The sequence below is a fragment of the Hyla sarda genome, chromosome 4 (genome assembly GCF_029499605.1).
Source record: "Hyla sarda isolate aHylSar1 chromosome 4, aHylSar1.hap1, whole genome shotgun sequence".
In the NCBI taxonomy this organism is placed as follows: domain Eukaryota; kingdom Metazoa; phylum Chordata; class Amphibia; order Anura; family Hylidae; genus Hyla; species Hyla sarda.
Genome location: NC_079192.1, coordinates 416899445 through 416914536, shown reverse-complemented (window position 1 = coordinate 416914536; position 15092 = coordinate 416899445). Strand labels below are relative to the sequence as shown.

At 44.9% G+C, this 15092-nt stretch overlaps 1 protein-coding gene across 1 annotated transcript in view; it reads left to right on the top strand.

The window, feature by feature from the left end:
- The window catches only part of CACNA2D4 (calcium voltage-gated channel auxiliary subunit alpha2delta 4), a 256253-nt gene that overhangs the window by 40295 nt on the left and 200866 nt on the right, over positions 1 to 15092 (top strand). The window contains exon 14 of the mRNA XM_056517887.1: positions 3113 to 3190. Coding sequence (XP_056373862.1) covers positions 3113 to 3190 — 78 coding nt within the window. The remainder of the gene's footprint in view (positions 1 to 3112; positions 3191 to 15092) is intronic.

The following is a 15092-nucleotide window of genomic DNA, read 5'->3' as shown; positions in this document are numbered from 1 at the left end:
TGGATATATTCTATTACTCTTTAAAGGGGTATTCCGGCTTTATACATCTTATCCCCGATGCAAAGGACAGGGGATGAGATATATGATCACAGGGGGACCACCGCGATCTCTGTGCACCCCCCAGCATTCTGTGCCGGGCGCTGCCTCCGAGACTGAGACGTGATGTCATGGCCATGCCCCCTCGTGACATCACACCACGCCTCCTCCATTCATGTCTATGGGAGGGGGCGTGACGGCCGTCACGCCCCCTCCCATAGACGTGAATGGAGGAGGCTTGGCGTGATGTCACGAGGGGGCGTGGCCGTGATGTCACGTCTCAGAGGCAGCGCTCGGCACAGAATGCCGGGGGCTGCACCGAGATCACGGGGGTCCCAGCAGCGGGACCCCTGTGATTGTACATCTTATTCCCTGTCCTTTGGTTAGGGGATAAGATGTATAAAGCTGGAATACCCCTTTAAGGCTATGTTGTTCACAAGGCAGAACATGCCAGCACTAGGACCGCTCGGAAATACGCTGTCTCCTCATTGAAAACAATGGGACTCTGCTGCAGCAGAATTTTCTGGCAAAATTTTGCCATGTGAACAAGGCCTTAGAAATTGGAATAATTTCACAACATTCACCTTCATGTGTCTGATTTGTTCGGTTCCTTGTCTCATTTCTCATTGTACCGTTTTCTCCCCATCCGGTTCCATTCCACCACCCACCCCCCCAACTACTCCCATCATCCGTCCATCCCGTGTGCCACAGCTGCCACACTCAGAGGAGGTAACCAGTGCTTTCAATGTTGTGGGTGCCTCGTGTCCCAGTGGTTCTAGTTTGGTTAGTGTTTGTGAAAGTGTCATCTTCTTGCACGGTATTGTGTCGTGTTGTCTTAAATTTCTCCTTCAGGATGGCACTCAGCTTTTCCAGACTCCGGAATGACCAATCAGCTGAGCTCCAACCTGCTATGTACGCGGACTTGCCATTTAGGATCTTGGAAAAGCTGGGTGACCATCCCTGTATGTTTTTATAATGGCGGCAGATGGTGCCGCCCGCTGTATTGGGTACGGGGGTGGGGGTGGTGGGGGGACGACAAACACAATGAAGCCGTAATGATGGGAGAAGATGTTCTGGACCACGGCCACGCGCCAACAGATCTGATAGTTGCTGGGAAATCCGCAAACAGTCCTGAAGCTTTGCCCGGCAACCGGCTGGCAGAGGATTTTATTGGCCGCGTACTTTGCCCCCCTATTACCAGATGAAGACATCCAGAGCGGAACATTACAGATACACATCTTGTGTGTGAAACTGCAGATGATGTCCGGGCATGCTGGGGGTTGTAATTTTGCAACAGCTGGAGACTCACTGTTGAGAAAACACTGAGATAGAAAAATAGAGAGATAAAGAAATAGATAGAGATAGATAGATAGATATGAGATAGAGAGGAGATAGATAGATATGAGAGACATTGATGGATAGATAGATATGAGAGACATAGATGGATAGATAGATATGAGAGAGATAGATGGATAGATAGATAGATATGAGAGACATAGATGGATAGATAGATATGAGAGACATAGATGGATAGATAGATATGAGAGAGATAGATGGATAGATAGATATGAGAGACATAGATGGATGGATAGATAGATAGATAGATAGATATGAGATAGATAGATATGAGATAGATAGATACGAGATAGAGAGGAGATAGATAGATATGAGAGACATAGATGGATAGATAGATATGAGAGACATAGATGGATAGATAGATATGAGAGACATAGATGGATAGATAGATATGAGAGAGATAGATGGATAGATAGATATGAGAGACATAGATGGATAGATAGATATGAGAGACATAGATGGATAGATAGATATGAGAGAGATAGATGGATAGATAGATATGAGAGACATAGATGGATAGATAGATAGATAGATAGATATGAGATAGATATGAGATAGATAGATATGAGAGAGAGAGATAGATGGATAGATATGAGATAGATAGATATGAGAGACATAGATGGATAGATAAATATGAGAGAGATAGATGGATGGATAGATAGATATGAGATAGATAGATATGAGAGAGATAGATATGAGAGAGATAGATAGATAGATAGATATTTGGCGAAATAGTGTGAACCATCCCACCATGATAAGGTGACCTCATTGGGACGGGACCTTACAAGCCTGGAAACTGACTGCTCAGAGGCGTATTCATAGTGTAGGGTCTGTCCAAATGAGGTCACCTTATCATGGTGGGATGGTTCACACTATTTGGCCAAATGGTAAGCTAAGAACCTCAATTTTTCACTATAGCAATATAGCATATCCTATTTCATATTTTTTTATATATAGCTTTGTGCTAGCAGTGTGCTGCTATAACTCTTTTGCTTATAGATAGATAGATAGATAAAGAAAGAACAAAAAGATATGAGATAGATCAGTGTTTTCCAAACAGTCTGTCTCAAAAGGCTGTACGAGCATGCCGGGAGTTGTAGTTTTGCAACAGCTGGAGACACACTGTTTGGAAAAGGAAAGAATATTCAGTGTGTGGCGCCACCTATAGGTACTACTTCAAGTCATGGTGGCTTAACCTCTCTTCATCTGCTGCTTGGCATTGTGCATATTGAGGTTTTCAGTTCTTCTTCCATAGAATATTCCAGTCCTTTATCCATCTGTCCTATTCTTGTTAGTGAACTGGGAAAGAGCTGCAGCAGCAGACCCCCCTGACCCCCACTGTAAATCCACAAACAATTGCATGATATCAGAGCTCTCTCATCAATAAAGACATAATCAAGTTGGGTCGTCAGCCTTTAATGTGAATAAGAGTATTTCTATACACTGACAGCAAGCAGAGAGTTTGAAAATGATGAGAAAGTTAAAGTTACAGAACCTTGATATTCTGGATTATCAGACAAACAGACGCCAAAGTATTGGACAGTCCAGAAGCCTGCGGAGGAGGATGATCATTGCTCATTCAGACCATTGTACAGAAGACATGCTAGGGGCCACGCTGTGACCCACTGCCCGGTTCTGTGGAGGGCGGAGGACCGTCTGGCGCCGCCATGACACATCGCGCATCGATCTAACTTGCGTTTTTCTTTCTGTCTGTCTGCAGCTTTTTGCTTCCCAAGCCCAGAGTCTGCTCCTGATGACCACCGTGGCCATGCCCGTGTTCAGCAAGAAAAACGAGACGGTAAGAGAGGGCGAGACTGTGGGTGAGACTGCCGGGGAAAGAGAGAAGAAGACTGAGGGAGAGAGGGAATGAGACAGAAAGTGAAGGAGACTGATGGGATGAGAGAGAGGGAATAAGACTGAGAGAGAGTGAGAGAGGGAATGAGACCGAGAGAGAAGGAGACTGATAGAGAGAGGGAATAAGACCGAGAGAAGGAGACTGAGAGAGAGAGAATGAGACCGAGAGAGAAGGAGACTGATAGAGAGAGAGAGGGAATGAGACTGAGAGAAGGAGACTGATAGAGAGAGGGAGGGAATGAGACCAAGAGAGAAGGAGACAGATAGAGAGAGAGGGAATGAGACAGAGAGAGAAGGAGACAGAGAGAGAGGGAATGAGACCAAGAGAGAAGGAGACTGATAGAGAGAGGGAGGGAATGAGACCGAGAGAGAAGGAGACAGAGAGGGAGGGAATGAGACCGAGAGAGAAGGAGACTGATAGAGAGAGAGGGAATGAGACAGAGAGAAGGAGACTGATAGAGAGAGGGAGGGAATGAGACCGAGAGAGAAGGAAACTGAGAGAGAGAGAGAGAAAATGAGACCGAGAGAGAAGGAATGAGACCGTGAGACAAGACTGATAGAGAGAGAGGGAATGAGACCGAGAGAAGGAGACTGAGAGAGATAGAGAGAGAAGGAATGAGACCGAGAGAATAAGACTGAGGGAGAGAGAGGGAATGAAACCAAGAGAGAAGGAAACTGATAGAGAGAGGGAGGGAAGGAGACAGAGAGAGAGGGAATGAGACCGAGAGAGAAGGAGACTGATCGAGAGAGAGAGAGGGAATGAGACAGAAAGTGAAGGAAACTGATGGGATGAGAGAGAGGGAATAAGACCGAGAGAAGGAGACTGAGAGAGAGAGAGGGAATGAGACCGAGAGAAAAGGAGACTGATAGAGAGAGAGAGGGAATGAGACAGAAAGTGAAGAAGACTGATAGAGAGAGGGAGGGAGGGAATGAGACCGAGAGAGAGAGAGAGGGAATGAGAACAAGAGAGAAGGAGACTGATAGAGAGAGGGAGACTTCTAGAGAGAGAGAGGGATTGAGACTGGGAGAATAAGACTGAGGGAGAGAGAGGGAATGAGACCAAGAGAGAAGGAGACTGATAGAGAGAGAGGGAATGAGACAGAAAGTGAAGGAGACTGATGGGATGAGAGAGAGGGAATGAGACCGAGAGAGAAGGAGACAGAGAGAGAGAGGGAGGGAATGAGACCAAGAGAGAAGGAAATTGATAGAGAGAGAGAGAGGGAATGAGACCGAGAGAGAAGGAATGAGACCGTGAGACAAGACTGATAGAGAGAGAGGGAATGAGACCGAGAGAAGGAGACAGAGAGAGAGAAAGGAAATGAGACCGAGAGAATAATACTGAGGGAGAGAGAGGGAATGAGACCGAGAGAGAAGGAGACTGATAGAAAGAGAGGGAATGAGACAGAAAGTGAAGGAGACTCATAGAGAGAGAGAGAGAGAGAGGGAATGAGACCGAGAGAAGGAGACAGAGAGAGAGAGAGGGAATGAGACCGAGAGAATAAGACTGAGGGAGAGATAGGGAACGAGACTGAGAGAGAAGGAGACTGATAGAGAGAGAGGGAGGGAATGAGACCGAGAGAGAAGGAGACTGATAGAAAGAGAGGGAATGAGACAGAAAGTGAAGGAGACTCATAGAGAGAGAGAGAGAGAGAGGGAATGAGACCGAGAGAATAAGACTGAGGGAGATAGAGGGAAGGAGACTGAGAGAGAAGGAGACTGATAGAGAGAGAGGGAATGAGACCGAGAGAGGAGACTGATAGAGAGAGAGGGAATGAGACCGAGAAAGAAGGTGACTGATAGAGAGAGAGGGAATGAGACCGAGAGAGAAGACTGATAGAGAGGGAATGAGACCGAGAGAGAAGGAATGAGACCGTGAGACAAGACTGATAGAGAGAGAGAAAGGGAATGAGACCGAGAGAAGGAGTCTGAGAGAGAGGGAATGAGACCGAGAGAGAAGGAAACTGATAGATAGATAGAGAGAGGGAAGGAGACCGAGAGAAGGAGACAGAGAGAGAGGGAATGAGACCGAGAGAGAAGGACCCTGATGGGATGAGAGAGAGGGATTGAGACATAAAGTGAAGGAGACTGATGGGATGAGAGAGAGGGAATGAGACTGAGAGAGAAGGAGACTGATAGAGAGAGAGAGGGAATGAGACCGAGAGAGAAGGAGACTGATAGAGAGAGAGGGAATGAGACCGAGAGAGAAGGAGACTGATAGAGAGAGAGGGAATGAGACAGAGAGAGGAGACTGATAGAGAGAGAGGTAATGAGACCGAGAGAGAAGGAGACTGATAGAGAGAGAGGGAATGAGACCGAGAGAGGAGACTGATAGAGAGAGAGAGGGAATGAGACAGAGAGAGGAGACTGGCATAGAGGGAATGAGACAGAGAGAGAAGGAGACTGGTGGGATGAGACAGAGAGATAGAGAAGAATGCTAGGATGAGAGAGAGAGAGAAAGAGACAGAGAATGGAAATGAGACTGAATGAGAGGCTGATAGAGAGCGAGGGAATGAGACAGAAAGTGAAGGAGACTGATGGGATGAGAGAGAGGGAATGAGACCGAGAGAGAAGGAGACAGAGAGAGAGAGAGAGAGAGAGAGAGGGAATGAGACCGAGAGAGAAGGAATGAGACCGTGAGACAAGACTGATAGAGAGAGAAAGGAAATGAGACCGAGAGAATAAGACTGAGGGAGAGAGAGGGAATGAGACCGAGAGAGAAGGAGACTGATAGAAAGAGAGGGAATGAGACAGAAAGTGAAGGAGACTCATAGAGAGAGAGAGAGAGAGAGAGAGGGAATGAGACCGAGAGAAGGAGACAGAGGGAGAGAGAGAGAATGAGACCGAGAGAGAGAGGGAATGAGACCGAGAGAGAAGGAATGAGACCGTGAGACAAGACTGATAGAGAGAGAAAGGAAATGAGACCGAGAGAATAAGACTGAGGGAGAGAGAGGGAATGAGACCGAGAGAGAAGGAGACTGATAGAGAGAGAGGGAGGGAATGAGACCGAGAGAGAAGGAGACTGATAGAAAGAGAGGGAATGAGACAGAAAGTGAAGGAGACTCATAGAGAGAGAGAGAGAGAGAGAGAGGGAATGAGACCGAGAGAAGGAGACAGAGAGAGAGAGAGAGAGAATGAGACCGAGAGAGAGAGGGAATGAGACCGAGAGAATAAGACTGAGGGAGAGAGAGGGAATGAGACCGAGAGAGAAGGAGACTGATAGAAAGAGAGGGAATGAGACAGAAAGTGAAGGAGACTCAGAGAGAGAGAGAGAGAGAGAGAGAGAGGGAATGAGACCGAGAGAGAGAGAGGGAATGAGACCGAGAGAATAAGACTGAGGGAGAGAGAGGGAATGAGACTGAGAGAGAAGAAGACTGATAGAGAGAGAGAGGGAATGAGACCGAGAGAGGAGACTGATAAAGAGAGAGGGAATGAGACCGAGAGAGAAGGTGACTGATAGAGAGAGAGGGAATGAGACCAAGAGAGAAGGAGACTGATAGAGAGAGAGGGAATGAGACCGAGAGAGAAGGAGACTGATAGAGAGAGAGGGAATGAGACAGAGAGAGGAGACTGATAGAGAGAGAGGTAATGAGACCGAGAGAGAAGGAGACTGATAGAGAGAGAGGGAATGAGACCGAGAGAGGAGACTGATAGAGAGAGAGAGGGAATGAGACAGAGAGAGGAGACTGGCATAGAGGGAATGAGACAGAGAGAGAAGGAGACTGGTGGGATGAGACAGAGAGATAGAGAAGAATGCTAGGATGAGAGAGAGAGAAAGAGACAGAGAATGGAAATGAGACTGAATGAGAGACTGATAGAGAGCGAGGGAATGAGACAGAAAGTGAAGGAGACTGATGGGATGAGAGAGAGGGAATGAGACCGAGAGAGAAGGAGACAGAGAGAGAGAGAGAGAGAGAGAGAGGGAATGAGGCCGAGAGAGAAGGAAACTGATAGAGAGAGAGGGAATGAGACCGAGAGAGAAGGAATGAGACCGTGAGACAAGACTGATAGAGAGAGAAAGGAAATGAGACCGAGAGAATAAGACTGAGGGAGAGAGAGGGAATGAGACCGAGAGAGAAGGAGACTGATAGAAAGAGAGGGAATGAGACAGAAAGTGAAGGAGACTCATAGAGAGAGAGAGAGAGAGAGAGAGGGAATGAGACCGAGAGAAGGAGACAGAGGGAGAGAGAGAGAATGAGACCGAGAGAGAGAAGGAATGAGACCGAGAGAGAAGGAATGAGACCGTGAGACAAGACTGATAGAGAGAGAAAGGAAATGAGACCGAGAGAACAAGACTGAGGGAGAGAGAGGGAATGAGACCGAGAGAGAAGGAGACTGATAGAAAGAGAGGGAATGAGACAGAAAGTGAAGGAGACTCATAGAGAGAGAGAGAGAGAGAGAGAGAGAGAGAGAGAGGGAATGAGACCGAGAGAAGGAGACAGAGAGAGAGAGAGAGAGAATGAGACCGAGAGAGAGAGGGAATGAGACCGAGAGAATAAGACTGAGGGAGAGAGAGGGAATGAGACCGAGAGAGAAGGAGACTGATAGAAAGAGAGGGAATGAGACAGAAAGTGAAGGAGACTCATAGAGAGAGAGAGAGAGAGAGAGAGGGAATGAGACCGAGAGAGAGAGAGGGAATGAGACCGAGAGAATAAGACTGAGGGAGAGAGAGGGAATGAGACTGAGAGAGAAGGAGACTGATAGAGAGAGAGAGGGAATGAGACCGAGAGAGGAGACTGATAGAGAGAGAGGGAATGAGACCGAGAGAGAAGGTGACTGATAGAGAGAGGGAGGGAATGAGACCGAGAGAGGAGACTGATAGAGAGAGAGGGAATGAGACCGAGAGAGAAGGAGACTGATAGAGAGAGAGGGAATGAGACAGAGAGAGAAGGAATGAGACCGTGAGACAAGACTGATAGAGAGAGAGAAAGGGAATGAGACCGAGAGAAGGAGTCTGAGAGAGAGAGAGGGAATGAGACCGAGAGAATAATACTGAGGGAGAGAGAGGGAATGAGACTGAGAGAGAAGGAAACTGATAGATAGATAGAGAGAGGGAAGGAGACCGAGAGAAGGAGACAGAGAGAGAGGGAATGAGACCGAGGGAATGAGACCGAGAGAGAAGGAGACTGATGGGATGAGAGAGAGGGAATGAGACAGAAAGTGAATGAGACTGATGGGATGAGAGAGAGGGAATGAGACTGAGAGAGAGAGAGACTGATGGAGAGAGAGAGGGAATGAGACCGAGAGAGAAGGAGACTGATGGGATGAGAGAGAGGGAATGAGACTGAGAGAGAAAGAGGGAATGAGACCGAGAGAGGAGACTGATAGAGAGGGAATGAGACAGAGAGAGGAGACTGATAGAGAGGGAATGAGACAGAGAGAGGAGACTGGCATAGAGGGAATGAGACAGAGAGAGAAGGAGACTGGTGGGATGAGACAGAGAGATAGAGAAGAATGCTAGGATGAGAGAGAGAGAAAGAGACAGAGAATGGAAATGAGACTGAATGAGAGAGAGAGAGAGCCGGGGGGAATGGGGCTGACATAGAGAAAGAGGGAATGAGACTGATAGAGGGAGAATGAGACTGATAGGGAGAGCGGGAATGAGACTGATAGAGGGAGAATGAGACTGATAGGGAGAGCGGGAATGAGACTGATAGAGAGGGAGAGAGAAAGAAAGAGAGAGAGAATGAGAATAAAAGGGAGGGGGGCCGTGTAGAGACCTCTGTGGGTGCTGATTTGGTTGTGACTATAGTGCTGTCCATGTGACTGCTGTGTATATAAGTGACCGTCTCCCCTGGTATATATCATGTGACTGCTGTGTATATAAGAGACCGTCTCCCCTGGTATATATCATGTGACTGCTGTGTATATAAGTGACCATCTCCCCTGGTATATATCATGTGACTGCTGTGTATATAAGAGACGTCTCCTCTGCAATATATCATGTGACTGCTGTATATATAAGAGACCGTCTCCTCTGGTATATATCATGTGACTGCTGTGTATATATAAGAGACCGTCTCCTCTGGTAGATATCATGTGACTGCTGTATATATAAGATACCGTCTCCTCTGGTATATATCATGTGACTGCTGTGTATATAAGAGACCGTCTCCTCTGGTATATATCATGTGACTGCTGTATATATAAGAGACCGTCTCCTCTGGTATATATCATGTGACTGCTGTGTATATAAGAGACTCTCTCCCCTGGTATATATCATGTGACTGCTGTGTATATAAGAGACCGTCTCCTCTGGTAGATATCATGTGACTGCTGTGTATATAAGAGACCGTCTCCTCTGGTAGATATCATGTGACTGCTGTGTATATAAGAGACCGTCTCCTCTGGTATATATCATGTGACTGCTGTGTATATAAGAGACCGTCTCCTCTGGTATATATCATGTGACTGCTGTGTATGTAAGAGACCGTCTCCTCTGGTATATATCATGTGACTGCTGTGTATGTAAGAGACAGTCTCCTCTGGTATATATCATGTGACTGCTGCATATATAAGAGACCGTCTCCTCTGGTAGATATCATGTGACTGCTGTGTATATAAGAGACCGTCTCCTCTGGTATATATCATGTGACTGCTGCATATATAAGAGACCGTCTCCTCTGGTAGATATCATGTGACTGCTGTGTATATAAGAGACGCTCTCCTCTGGTATATATCATGTGACTGCTGTATATATAAGAGACAGTCTCCTCTGGTATATATCATGTGACTGCTGTGTATATAAGAGACCGTCTCCTCTGGTATATATCATGTGACTGCTGTGTATATAAGAGACAGTCTCCTCTGGTATATATCATGTGACTGCTGTGTATATAAGAGACGCTCTCCTCTGGTATATATCATGTGACTGCTGTGTATATAAGAGACCGTCTCCCCTGGTATATATCATGTGACTGCTGTGTATATAAGAGACCGTCTCCTCTGGTATATATCATGTGACTGCTGTATATATAAGAGACAGTCTCCTCTGGTATATATCATGTGACTGCTGTGTATATAAGAGACCGTCTCCTCTGGTATATATCATGTGACTGCTGTGTATATAAGAGACAGTCTCCTCTGGTATATATCATGTGACTGCTGTGTATATAAGAGATGTCTCCTCTGCAATATATCATGTGACTGCTGTATATATAAGAGACCGTCTCCTCTGGTATATATCATGTGACTGCTGTATATATAAGAGACCGTCTCCTCTGGTATATATCATGTGACTGCTGCATATATAAGAGACCGTCTCCTCTGCAATATATCATGTGACTGCTGTATATATAAGAGACCGTCTCCTCTGGTATATATCATGTGACTGCTGTGTATATAAGAGACGCTCTCCTCTGGTATATATCATGTGACTGCTGTGTATATAAGAGACGCTCTCCTCTGGTATATATCATGTGACTGCTGTGTATATAAGAGACCGTCTCCCCTGGTATATATCATGTGACTGCTGTGTATATAAGAGACCGTCTCCTCTAGTATATATCATGTGACTGCTGTATATATAAGAGACGTCTCCTCTGGTAGATATCATGTGACTGCTGTGTATATAAGAGACCGTCTCCTCTGGTATATATCATGTGACTGCTGTGTATATAAGAGATGTCTCCTCTGCAATATATCATGTGACTGCTGTATATATAAGAGACCGTCTCCTCTGGTAGATATCATGTGACTGCTGTATATATAAGAGACCGTCTCCTCTGGTATATATCATGTGACTGCTGCATATATAAGAGACCGTCTCCTCTGGTAGATATCATGTGACTGCTGTGTATATAAGAGACCGTCTCCTCTGGTATATATCATGTGACTGCTGTGTATGTAAGAGACCGTCTCCTCTGGTATATATCATGTGACTGCTGTGTATATAAGAGACCGTCTCCTCTGGTAGATATCATGTGACTGCTGTGTATATAAGAGACCGTCTCCTCTGGTAGATATCATGTGACTGCTGTGTGTATAAGAGACCGTCTCCTCTGGTATATATCATGTGACTGCTGTATATATGAGAGACCGTCTCCCCTGGTATATATCATGTGACTGCTGTGTATATAAGAGACCGTCTCCTCTGGTATATATCATGTGACTGCTGTGTATATAAGAGACGTCTCCTCTGCAATATATCATGTGACTGCTGTGTATATAAGAGACCGTCTCCTCTGGTATATATCATGTGACTGCTGTGTATATAAGAGACTCTCTCCTCTGGTATATATCATGTGACTGCTGTGTATATAAGAGACCGTCTCCTCTGGTATATATCATGTGACTGCTGTGTATATAAGAGACCGTCTCCTCTGGTAGATATCATGTGACTGCTGTGTATATAAGAGACCATCTCCCCTGGTATATATCATGTGACTGCTGTGTATATAAGAGACCGTCTCCTCTGGTATATATCATGTGACTGCTGTGTATATAAGACACTCTCCCCTCTGGTATATATCATGTGACTGCTGTGTATATAAGAGACCGTCTCCTCTAGTATATATCATGTGACTGCTGTATATATAAGAGACCGTCTCCTCTGGTATATATCATGTGACTGCTGTGTATATAAGAGACCGTCTCCTCTGGTATATATCATGTGACTGCTGTGTATATAAGACACTCTCCCCTCTGGTATATATCATGTGACTGCTGTGTATATAAGAGACCGTCTCCTCTAGTATATATCATGTGACTGCTGTATATATAAGAGACCGTCTCCTCTGGTATATATCATGTGACTGCTGTGTATATAAGAGACTGTCTTCCCTGGTAGATATCAGGTGACTGCTGTATATATAAGAGACGCTCTCCTCTGGTATATATCATGTGACTGCTGTGTATATAAGAGACGCTCTCCCCTGGTATATATCATGTGACTGCTGTGTATATAAGAGACTGTCTTCTCTGGTAGATATCAGGTGACTGCTGTATATATAAGAGACGCTCTCCCCTGGTATATATCATGTGACTGCTGTGTATATAAGAGACCGTCTCCTCTGGTGGATATCATGTGACTGCTGTGTATATAAGAGACCGTCTTCTCTGGTAGATATCAGGTGACTGCTGTGTATATAAGAGACGCTCTCCTCTGGTATATATAATGTGACTGCTGTGTATATAAGAGACGCTCTCCTCTGGTATATATCATGTGACTGCTGTATATATAAGAGACCGTCTCCTCTGGTATATATCATGTGACTGCTGTGTATATAAGAGACCGTCTACTCTGGTATATATCATGTGACTGCTGTGTATATAAGAGACCGTCTCCTCTGGTATATATCATGTGACTGCTGTATATATAAGAGACCGTCTCCTCTGGTAGATATCATGTGACTGCTGTGTATATAAGAGACCGTCTCCTCTGGTATATATCGTGACTGCTGTGTATATAAGAGACTGTCTCCTCTGGTATATATCATGTGACTGCTGTGTATATAAGAGACCGTCTCCTCTGGTGGATATCATGTGACTGCTGTGTATATAAGAGACTGTCTCCTCTGGTAGATATCATGTGACTGCTGTGTATATAAGAGACCCTCTTCTCTGGTATATATCATGTGACTGCTGTGTGTATAAGAGACCGTCTCCTCTGGTATATATCATATGACTGCTGTGTATATAAGAGACCGTCTCCTCTGGTATATATCATGTGACTGCTGTGTATATAAGAGAACGTCTCCTGTGGTATATATCATGTGACACTGCATATATAAGAGACGCTCTCCTCTGGTAGATATCATGTGACTGCTGTGTATATAAGAGACCGTCTCCCCTGGTATATATCATGTGACTGCTGTGTATATAAGAGACGCTCTCCTCTGGTAGATATCATGTGACTGCTGTGTATATAAGAGACCGTCTCCTCTGGTAGATATCATGTGACTGCTGTGTATATAAGAGACCGTCTCCTCTGGTATATATCATATGACTGCTGTGTATATAAGAGACCGTCTCCTCTGGTATATATCATGTGACTGCTGTGTATATAAGAGAACGTCTCCTGTGGTATATATCATGTGACACTGCATATATAAGAGACGCTCTCCTCTGGTAGATATCATGTGACTGCTGTGTATATAAGAGACCGTCTCCTCTGGTATATATCATGTGACTCCTGTGTATATAAGAGACCGTCTCCTCTGGTATATATCATGTGACTGCTGTATATATAAGAGACCGTCTCCTCTGGTATATATCATGTGACTGCTGTGTATATAAGAGACTGTCTCCTCTGGTAGATATCATGTGACTGCTGTGTATATAAGAGACCGTCTTCTCTGGTATATATCATGTGACTGCTGTGTATATAAGAGACCGTCTCCTCTGGTATATATCATGTGACTGCTGTATATATAAGAGACCCTCTCCTCTGGTATATATCATGTGACTGCTGTGTATATAAGAGACCGTCTCCTCTGGTAGATATCATGTGACTGCTGTGTATATAAGAGACCGTCTTCTCTGGTATATATCATGTGACTGCTGTGTATATAAGAGACCGTCTCCTCTGGTATATATCATGTGACTGCTGTATATATAAGAGACCCTCTCCTCTGGTATATATCATGTGACTGCTGTGTATATAAGAGACCGTCTCCTCTGGTAGATATCATGTGACTGCTGTGTATATAAGAGACCGTCTCCTCTGGTATATATCATGTGACTGCTGTGTATATAAGAGACGCTCTCCCCTGGTATATATCATGTGACTGCTGTGTATATAAGAGACGCTCTCCCCTGGTATATATCATGTGACTGCTGTGTATATAAGAGACGCTCTCCTCTGGTATATATCATGTGACTGCTGTGTATATAAGAGACCGTCTCCCCTGGTATATATCATGTGACTGCTGTGTATATAAGAGACCGTCTCCTCTGGTATATATCATGTGACTGCTGTGTATATAAGAGACCGTCTTCTCTGGTATATGTCATGTGACTGCTGTGTATATAAGAGACCGTCTCCTCTGGTATATATCATGTGACTGCTGTGTATATAAGAGACCGTCTCCTCTGGTATATATCATGTGACTGCTGTATATATAAGAGACCGTCTCCTCTGGTAGATATCATGTGACTGATATATAAGAGACCGTCTCCTCTGGTATATATCATGTGACTGCTGTGTATATAAGAGACGCTCCCCTCTGGTATATATCGTGACTGCTGTGTATATAAGAGACCGTCTCCTCTGGTGGATATCATGTGACTGCTGTGTATATAAGAGACCGTCTCCTCTGGTAGATATCATGTGACTGCTGTGTATATAAGAGACCCTCTTCTCTGGTATATATCATGTGACTGCTGTGTATATAAGAGACCGTCTCCTCTGGTATATATCATATGACTGCTGTATATATAAGAGACCGTCTCCTCTGGTATATATCATGTGACTGCTGTATATATAAGAGAACGTCTCCTGTGGTATATATCATGTGACTGCTGCATATATAAGAGACGCTCTCCTCTGGTAGATATCATGTGACTGCTGTGTATATAAGAGACCGTCTCCTCTGGTATATATCATGTGACTCCTGTGTATATAAGAGACCGTCTCCTCTGGTATATATCATGTGACTGCTGTATATATAAGAGACCGTCTCCTCTGGTATATATCATGTGACTGCTGTGTATATAAGAGACCGTCTCCTCTGGTAGATATCATGTGACTGCTGTGTATATAAGAGACCGTCTCCTCTGGTAGATATCATGTGACTGCTGTGTATATAAGAGACCGTCTCCTCTGGTATATATCATGTGACTGCTGTGTATATAAGAGACTGTCTCCTCTGGTAGATATCATGTGACTGCTGTGTATATAAGAGACCGTC